Source organism: Lygodium microphyllum, chromosome 28 (assembly GCF_053477565.2).
Source record: "Lygodium microphyllum isolate KBCC chromosome 28, Lygodium_microphyllum_v1.1.10, whole genome shotgun sequence".
In the NCBI taxonomy this organism is placed as follows: Eukaryota; Viridiplantae; Streptophyta; class Polypodiopsida; order Schizaeales; family Lygodiaceae; genus Lygodium; species Lygodium microphyllum.
Genome location: NC_141162.1, coordinates 59,178,323 through 59,188,373, shown reverse-complemented (window position 1 = coordinate 59,188,373; position 10,051 = coordinate 59,178,323). Strand labels below are relative to the sequence as shown.

The 10,051-nt window shown below is 41.5% G+C and overlaps 1 protein-coding gene across 5 annotated transcripts in view; it reads right to left on the bottom strand.

Annotated features, from left to right (window-relative positions):
• Positions 1 to 799: 799 nt before the first annotated feature.
• Positions 800 to 10,051, bottom strand: part of LOC148011501 (histone acetyltransferase GCN5-like) — a 108,781-nt gene continuing 99,529 nt past the window's right edge. The window contains exons 10-16 of one of the 5 annotated variants that reach the window (XR_015689301.1): positions 5,432 to 5,486; positions 5,197 to 5,315; positions 5,018 to 5,111; positions 4,311 to 4,452; positions 1,980 to 4,224; positions 1,554 to 1,717; positions 801 to 1,452 (exon numbers count right to left, since the gene is read on the bottom strand). Coding sequence is in view for 1 of the 5 variants with exons in the window: in XM_087670174.1 (XP_087526300.1) it covers positions 4,164 to 4,224; positions 4,311 to 4,452; positions 5,018 to 5,111; positions 5,197 to 5,315; positions 5,432 to 5,486 (471 nt within the window). In the remaining 4 variants the exon portion in view is untranslated. Of the gene's footprint in view, positions 4,225 to 4,310; positions 4,453 to 5,017; positions 5,112 to 5,196; positions 5,316 to 5,431; positions 5,487 to 10,051 lie in introns of all 5 variants that reach the window. The other 4 variants (XR_015689302.1, XR_015689300.1, XR_015689303.1 and 1 more) reach the window with 4 other exon arrangements.

Sequence of the window (10,051 nt, the reverse complement as noted above, 5' to 3'; positions counted from 1 at the left end):
AATACCTTTAAAAATTCTTTTGAACTTGTACAAGGCCCAATCAGATCTGTCTTTAGCCAAGGTGTCTACTCCCAAAGGAAGGCCTAAATTCTTTAAGACCTGTCCTCTTCCAGCTATCTTTCCAGACCCTTGATATCTTTTCATAGTAGGGCTAATCCACAATCATTTGCCTCAGTTGAGAGCAGATTTTTAGGAGCGCATTCTCAGTTTTTTTTTGGAATTTGGAATATTTTATGAAGATCCACAGCGAGGAGCTTTGCTCAATTTTGTACTGTTGGCCTTCAAAAACATAAACAAAATGTGTCTGACCAATCAACTGCTTGCTTATTAATTCCCCCCCCTATTGAGCTAATCTGAGCAAGAGAATCTAGCATGGCAAAAAGAGGATCAGTGGGCAACCTTGCCTAGTTAAGCACTCTAAGGAAAGGGAGCTAAAAGAGAACAACTTGGAAAAGCTTGAGAAATTGAACCACCCAAGAGCAATCAAACAGTACTGTCCAATTTGTTACTAAATCACATGACCTCCATAAATCTCTAAACATCGGTCTGACCTTATCAAAAACTTTTTCCACATCTAGGTACAGCAGAGGACTGATTCTTGCCTAGAAGACTTTGCCCAATCAATGGCCGTCATCACATTTGGAACACTATCTGGCAAGGACCTGCCCTTCACAAAGTCATATTAGTGCCTTCCCTAGTTAAGCACTCTTAAGGAAAGGGAGCTAAAACTGAACAACTTGGAAAAGCTTGAGAAATTGAACCACCAAGAACAATCAAACAGTACTGACCAATTTGTTAGTAAACCACATGACCTCCATAAATCTCTGAACTTAGGTCTGACCTTATCAAAAACTTTTTCCACATCTAGGTACAGCAGGACCGATTCTTGCTCAGAAGAATTTACCCAATCAATGGCCATCATCACATTTCGAACACAGGACCTGCCCTTCACAAAGCCATATTAGTGCCTGTTTAGATGTGTTTACAATGCGATGGTGATCCTATTGACCACCTTTGCAAAAATCTTGTATAAAGGCCAATGATAAATGAAATGCATGCAGTTTTCTTTAGACTAACAGCAGAACTCTTTTGTCCATGAAGAGGGCAAAGAACCAGTAGATCAAGTCTGATTAACAATTGCAAAACCAGATGCTTGGAAGGCTGCCAATTGTGTAACATGAGCTCAACCAACATCCCATCAGAACAGGGCTTTTGTTTTTATCAACATTCTTTACAGCAGTACGCAGTCCTTCCTCGGGAAATTGAACCTCCAGCTGAATAGCCACATCTTCAGGGATCACTTTTGTGGTGCAAAAGAGAATAGCCTCATACATTTGACATCATCTGATGCATACAGATCCATGAAATGGAGGTGACATATCTATCAATTTCGCCAGGATCATCAAACCGAGTGTTGTCAGTTATGTGTGGCAATAGAAACTTCTATATTCCCTGTAAAAATTTTGGTGAACAATGTCGTGAGCCTGGGATAGATTATTGATATCAGGATTGTTAAACCTTTTGAAACCCAGGAAAAAAGGACTTATTCTCACCACTTGCCTTGACAGCCTGCAATCCAAAACCAAAAGCACAGGAAGATGCTCTGAAAATTTGCGTGGAAGTCAATGTGCATGGACATTTTATGAAGCATCCATCTGATCCCATCATGCATGTCTGGAGAAAGAGAGATGATCTAATTGGCCCAATTTAGCTGGTCCTTCAAGCAATTAAAAGACTGCTTATCAATAAGACAGTGCACATCTACCAAATTCAACAGCACAAAAGCTTCTGACCAAACGTCTTCACTTTGCCATGAATGACAGCTAAACAGGAAGAGGCATTGTTTTGCTCTTCAATCGTGTTAAGATCACTGTCTACTTTGGCCTCTTAAATATCAGGCTCTGCAACGGTCTTCCATATTATGATTCTTTCACTACTTTTAGTTTGGCTATGAATTCTACAAATGTCCATTTGAATACCTGGCCAATCTATTCGAATGATCAAGACACGACCTGGATTATCAAAGAACATCCATTTCGGGTTTTGAGAAGCCTCCACCCCAGTAAGACATCAAGGATAAGTTTATTGGACTCAACCTACAAAACAAAGCCTGTGAACTATAAGCTTTTGTGAGAGTCCCTTCCCAACTCCACAGACTTCCAAGGCATAACATACACCAAATCCAGCACCCAAAACAGAGCTTTTCCCAGGATACTAGAGTGATTTCTTTAGTTGAAGGTCATATCTTGAAAAGAACCTTGCCTCCACAGTATATCTGATCATAAACAATGCCACTGTGAAAGAAATGTTTCACCCCTGAAGAGTTCATTTCAGCATGAAATATTTCACCTTTGGGTGGATCATAAGTGAAACACCACATGAAACACCAAAATAACACACTTAGAATACACACATTCAGCAGGCTTTTGATAGAAATTGCTTTTTCCCCTTGGAGTGAAATGGGTATGCAAAATATTGCATATTGTAATGTTTCATTGGTGAAACGTGTTTCGTGTTTCACACTTAGTGAAAGGTGTTTCAGGGTTACCATGAGCACAGAACATTTTTGCAAACTTTGTCAACATCAAGTACAAAATCCTTCTCTTCACCTTCCATGCACACTTTCTGATGATCATCTAAAACACCAGCAAGCAGATCAGCAACACATTGGGATTAAGCTTGCCTCATAATCAGCATCAGAGTTTGAGAGAGAAGGAACACAGTTCGCATTCACAGCAGAACATCACTGCCTTCTTCCATGTCCCCACTTCAGTGTGTCTCACCATACCATGGATCAAAACCAGTGGGGGTCATGGCATTTCCACATCCATGCAATAAGATCAAGCATTTCGTCTGGCCAGATGATCTCTACCAGTCAGCATTCACAGCAGACCATCACTGCCTTCTTCCATGTCCCCACTTCAGTGTGTCTCACCATGCCATGGATCAAAACCAGTGGGGGTCATGGCATTTCCACATCCATGCAATAAGATCAAGCATTTCGTCTGGCCAGGATGATCTCTATCAGTCAGCATAAAGTTTGGTTGGCCCCGGCCACCACCTTGTAACAAGCTGAAAGGAAGACTTAACATCATAATAAAGGCAACTAGTGAGAAATAAAATGCCTGGTATGCCTCCACTCCTTTTTCAATCATGATTGACTGACTGTGAAATCCATTGACTGGTCTTGACACAAAAGCAGCACAGCTAATGCACAAGCGAAGAGATCTAGCACTTGCAATCTTTTAAAGGCACCACTGTGGTACTAGCTCAACGAACCCTTCAACCCCAATAGGACACCTACTCAACCATTCCACAAATCACTACCACAAAACCCAAGGTGGGTTGACAAATCCACGAAGACATGCAAGGCCAGGTGATGTCAAGCCTGGCACCAAGCATCATTCTTAGAACTATAAGCCGTGGTCTCCCATCAAAGCATGAAATTACTCACCTATTCGATGAATACTGAGATCTCCTCTTCAATGTAAACTAGGCACAACATCTTCAGTGTCGTAAGTGTAAAAAGAGCCTTACAAACACAGTGTGGAAGGTTAAGCTACTTTAAATTGGTTAGAAAATAGCCAGGAAGCTTTAAATTTTACCCTTTGCTCAGGTATGATGAGTCATCTGCTATAATTTACTGGTTGAACTCAAACCAAGAGCATATTGCAAGATAATGTTAAACTACACAAAACAGAAGTCAACACCTCCATTAAAAAAATTCTCTGATGCTCTGCAAACATGTAAACTTTCAATGTTCATTTGTGCAGCAACCGGTCTTGCAATTTAACTCAAATGAATTTGCCCTTGACTGCATGAGCTATGTCCCCAGTATGCTAAAAGCATGTAGGAGGCTCACACCGCCTCTTCAAGGGCAAACAAGCTAGCACCTCCACAACTATCACAGTAGGTATTGCAGCAAAAGACATTGCTGAACTGAGATACTTGGAAGAATCATAATGTTATAAGGTCAATTTCATATAGAACTGCCTGGAAAACGGGCACCAAGGTAAAAAAGATAACTCGATTTTCTTACATTTCCCCCAAAGATATCATATATCTTACTTTCAAAGTTTTCTGCCTCCCACAACTGCTGCTACATTCTGTCTGCTTTTTCCAAAAATCATGTCTCAAACAGATTCACAATCAAAACAGGTAAGTTATGTTCGGGTACTCGTGTGAATCCCTGCCTGTAATTTGTTACTGAAAAATGCCTCCAGCCTGCATCATTTGAGAGTTGTCAATAGACTAGCAGTGAAACAAATCACTCATAGTTCTTCTAGTATAAAAGTAAACATGAGAATCACCTGTTAGCACACTTAAAATAGATAGTGTCTGGTGAATTATAAGTCCGTGCATTTGCAAACATTCTCCTCATGTCAGCAGCAAACATGTCTAGAGTAAGGTAGTATATTTCACTGTCCAGCCTTTTAGAAATGGTCTTCAAATCTACATAGCATCCATTAGAACACGTATTTTCAGAACGAGAATAAGATGGCATGGCTTAGATTTTACAATTATTGTATCTTAAATTTCACTGATGTAAAAACAATCCCATTCATAACGAAAAGACTGGAGGACAAGCAGTAAATTTTGCACAAACTACTTAGAAATAAGGATTGATGTCAATTTGAAAGAGACTCAGCAGGATTTAGGGGCATATTTAAACATCGATATGTATTTCAAGATCGTAAGCTTTCTCTGCACCTAGCTGTAAAATCACTAGCTGTTCCAATTTGTACGAGAGTGTATTGTGCAGTACGTTGCACCTTTCAACGCATTCATACTGTCTAAAGATGATTTCTGTTGGTGCTTTTTAGTCCCCATGATCATCTACTTAATTGGTCATGCTATAGACATTTCAGAACTCGTGGGCCATGTCCACCTTTTCTGGATGTTGATACAACTGTCCCAACCACACACCCCTCTCCCCCTTCCCGGGCGGGTGTTTCTCCCTTTCACATTTGCGAACAAATGGCAAAGAAACAGAAGATTTCAACTGAGAATGCAATACCTATAGGATCTTTGATAATGTCATAGTAGTCAGGTACTTCACGTGGATCTACTGGCTCTTTGAACGGCCACGCATCTGCATGCTCTACCACAGCCTGACCATAGGAAGTCGAGCATGATAGTAAAGCTAAAGGAGAAGTATTTCAAGGAAGCAAAGTAACATCATTTTGACTGTCTTACCTTAAGTAAAGCACGCATAAAACCATGCAAAGCCAATCTACTTGGAGGGCCCTCTGTCATGGAGTTTATGAGACGGATTCGACTATTACACCATTGCTCCGGTGACCACCCAGCATCCTCTTTACAGTAAAACGTTGGGGAAGTAACAAGCAAGTATTTTAGTTGTAGAGCCACTAACTACACATATAAGAAATCAATGCTCATAAATTCCAACATTAAGTGCAGAAATTCATACTAAGTCCCGGGATATCCTCAACTCGTAAAGGTCGTCGTGGTATACCAGCCTCCTTCTGCAAGACAAAACCTACATAAGCACTCAATGTTTCTTTAGCCTGAATCCCATATTATCATTAGGGTTAACACCTACAGTCGCACCATGGAACTGATATAAGCATCACAAACCATTGACATTATCATCACTATTAGCATTGTTGAGTTGTTTTTGAATGCTATTTTCTTTAGGTAAAAACATTCAGGCATTACTCAATGATGATTAGTGTTATGGAAGTGTTGTCTACTTGGAGATACTTCAGTAGGTCTTTAGCTTTATATGGGCACAGCATATACAGAGAAACAAAATTTTCAACTCGATAGAATACTCCCATTATAGTTCCGGCTGAAGATTTTGCATGGATCTTCAGGCACATGGCTAAACATTGAAATTGGGCATTCTTCTTCTCCACAGATTCTTCATTAAATGCAGATCCAGTGAAAAGCCAAATCCAAAACCAGACACCTCAGACCACCAAAATAAATTGAACAGCTTTCTATTGCATCATAGAGAAGCATCCCATTGCTGGATTGCATCAAAAATGGTATGGTGCCGCATGCCAAGTTATTCTTTTGCATTTGGCACAAGTTACATACAAAGCACAAAACCAGGGGGAAGAACCTAAGATACAAGTATGGGAAAAGGTACTTATGATAGGTGATGATACTTAAATGGTCCAAAGCAAGTTCTCAATCTCAGAAAAAATAAATTTCTGTATTTGTGAAGGGGTTGTATAAGTTGACAGGCAGCTAGAGACTTGGATGAGAGCCAACAGGAGATTAATTCCTTCTTCAAGGAGGAGGCCCCAAGGAGAAAGGCCTTCTAGAGAGGGAGAGAACCACTAGGGTATTAGTGGCTGCACTACAAAGGGAGGAGGCGAGACGTCCAAGTTGCAGATGTGTGGCTGAGAGGATGCAGATTGCCACAGTAGAGATTGATGCCAAGAAGTTAGATCTGACTACAGTTTTCATTCCAGAGCTTCCTTCTAAACTCAATCTGAAGACAGGGTTAACAGATTCTTTCGCATCACAGGGCCAAAATACTCTAGACAAGGTTTATGGGGATTCAAGAGAGCTGATGGAGCCTTTCCACAGGATTCTCTAAAGGCAGATTTAAGTAGCTGCAAAGTATTGCACAGCTTTGCTAGGATGTATGATGAGACCCACGGGCTATGAGAAAGACAAAGAGACAGTATGGCAGAGCGCCAGGAGGATGGTCACAGATAGGCTCAGCAGGCATATGATGGCCCTCTTTACAAAGGAGCTGGAAAAGGCACTTTTGGCACAGCCCTCAAGCAAGTATCTAGGAGAAGATGGACTGGATAACTCGTTTTCAAGCTACTGGGATCTTATCAGCCCAAGCCTCATAGTGGAGGCAAATCACTCTTTCAGAACTTCCTACAAGATCCTTGCAAAGGTGATCAGTCTCAAACTAGCCCCATTGATGCCAAACATTGTCCACTCACCCAAACAGGTTTTGCCTGAGAGCGCAACATCTTGAACAATATCTTCAATTTTTGGGAGTATATTGCTCTTGCTCACTCCAAGAACAGCAAGCTTTAGTGCTTCTTCTCAGCTTTGAGAAGGTTAGACATGATGTGGATTGGGAGCTCCTGAAATTGATGCAAGCATTTGGAGTTACGAACGCTACAAGCTAGCTCATATCATATGTGTTTGGCAAGAGGGCATGATGCTAAGGAAACGATTCCAAGAACAGCGGGTCAAGGAGTTGCAGCTCTTTATCCCTTAACACAGCTAGGTTATGACTGGTGGGGCCAAAGCAAAAGGATTCAGAATCCAAAGATCAGCGAGACGAAGCTTTCCATTAGCTCCCTTCTTGTTCCTATTTGTGGCAGAGGCCCTATGCCCTTTCTGGACAGACAGATCCACATGTATGAAAGGCATCCATTTACCTATCCCAACTTTTCTTCCATCTGGCCTCCATCAGCTACAACTCGCTATATCCGAAGAGAAAACTCTCAAGAAAAGTGATAGCACAGTATGCACTCATACCATATCAGAGGGAGTGTAGGGTTTGCAGGGAGAAACACAGAGTCTACAGCAAACACTAAGAGAATAAAACTCTATAAAAAAGTGAAGAATGATGAGCACTAAATCATGCAGAATAAATCATGCTAATACAATGGAGAAAAAGCTGGAAGATGACTACACTGTCCTAGCTTATCAAGCGGTAGCACCTAGAGGAATTCTGCGCTGTGAAGGGAGTGAAACGCATGCCTTCGGGTAGAGATGTCAATGACTAGGGAAAGAGCTGCTCTATGGATGGAGCGAAACATAGTCCTCCAAGCAATGGATGTGAAGATATGCTAGGGTTTGCAGTAAGGAAACACATGCCCACGACTAAAACACAAAAACTCAAACAATGACATGCAATACTCAAACCTAAACGCAAAATGCAAAAACACAAACACAAACATAGAAGAAAGAGAACTCTAAAGTGAATGGATCAAGGTTGCAAATGAATGCGAGAACATACAGAATGCTCAAGGGCAAAGCTGTCCAACAACCGATGGCTCTCCTGGGAGCCGGCTGAGGGAGATGTCGATGTGTGTCATCCATTGAAGGCAAATCTTGAGTGCAGTAACCACCAATCGAAATGGAGGCTGATGAAGAAAAGTGCTGAAAACACAAAAAGGACCTGCTAAAGATTATCACAACTGATCATCGGCAACAGTAGAAGGCTGGGTGACAATGTAGACCATGTAGTGGCAGTCGTTAGGGGCTGAACAGCTAGTGGAAGAGGGATGATAGCTGAAATATGCAAGAAAAGGATAGGTCTGAATGGGGGGACAACCTGTCTATTTATAGATGCAGAAGGATCCTCCCAAATTAGGTTTTCACGTGGGGTTAATGAAACTTTTGGTAATTTACTGTTTTGGGGTTGTTCCAAAGGGCTAATCAATGTTAGCTCAACACCCTCTCTCAAGCCCAAAATTGGAACAAAAAAGGGACTAGAAGAAAAACTCAAGCCCCATTTTGTTTTGCGCCAAGGCGTCCCACCCCCCAAGCAGCTAGGGCATCACACTAAGGATATACATCGGCTGCCCAATGGCCTACCAAGTTCTACAAAGGTGAATGGAACTACATTGAACTTTTTTTTAAGAGAATAGATATGGTTTGCAACCTCTCAAGTAACTATGAATCATGAGGAAATTGAAAAGGGATGGTTAAATCCAACACATCACAAAACAAACAAGCTAACTTAACCACTCGAGGGTGTTGATGATGAGAAAAACGGGTGAAGAAGGATGGTAGTGTGGTGATAAAGAACTGCCAATGGAGACAGTTCAGGATCTGTGCAAGTGTGCTCTTCACAATGAGATGCATAGAGTAGTGCACTACATGATGAGAATGCGCATATAGCAAGTGCCATTTTGACAATGTCACTTGTGGGAAAATTGTTCACTTGCCCAAGTAACCTTTACAAAGATTACTTGTGGGAAAATTGTTCACTTGTGGGAAAATTGTTCACTTGCCCAAGCCACCATCACATACATCCATCAACAAATCACTACCAATGAAATGCTTGATGAGGTGGAGAAATGAAGATGGAGATGCAGAGGATGTCCTAAGAATGGATGCAAACAATGCTATGGGTAAGGAACTAGTAGACTAGTCATCGAATCCTTCAAGAGTACTAAAAGATATAGGTTGTGGAAATTATCCACATACGACGTCTAGCGGCCACTAGGACAGGAGCAGATGGGACAGTAGTGGGGGGCATAGCCCCACTGGACTGTCCAGCAAGAGTGGAGGCAGTCATAGTGGTCTACTAAGGTTTCTTAGAAGAAATACCCTAGGCCTTGGTACGACATCACATGGCCCAATCTTTAGCAGTGTGTGCAAAACCTATTTTTCTAAGGGAGTTGTTGCCAAATGGGTTTTGTTTCTTTGTTTCCATTGAAGGAAGGGTGTCACCCTTGTTATGGCTTGCCTTCGCATCTTGTGAGTTCTTGCCACCGCCAGTTTTCCCTTCTGAAGAAAAGGCAACCAAACCCCTCTTTGAAAAAGAGTATGTGGAAGACTTTTGGTGGACTTGATCATACAGCCTTGTGTAATACAAGAACTAGCACTCAAACTCATTGAAGGTCGGCAATCAAGGCAACAAGAAAATGTGTTGAATGAAGCGGAAGTATTTTTCAAGCAACTTGTTTAATAAGAATGTAACCTAATCATCATTTGACTTTGAAGAGCGAGTAGTGGCAAATTCAATACAACCAACTATATTCGACCAACTTGACTTTCAAATCATCCCCTTCCTTAATGCAAAGCTCTTGAAGCTCAAAGTCAAGATTAATACAACGAGTGTGATCTCACGTTGCATAGGGGTCGATGAGATGACTCCAATGCTCAAATGTGAGGGGGAGATGTTGTAACTGAGAGTGCAACTTAAGCAGTGACCCCTACAATTAAATGAGTGTGATCTCACGTTGCATAGCGGTCAATGAGATGACTCCAATGCTCAGATGTGAGGGGGAGATGTTGTAACTGAGAGTGCAACTCAAGAAGCGACCCCTACATTAAATCAACATTGGCTGTGGCATTGAGCTCTCCATTGACAAAT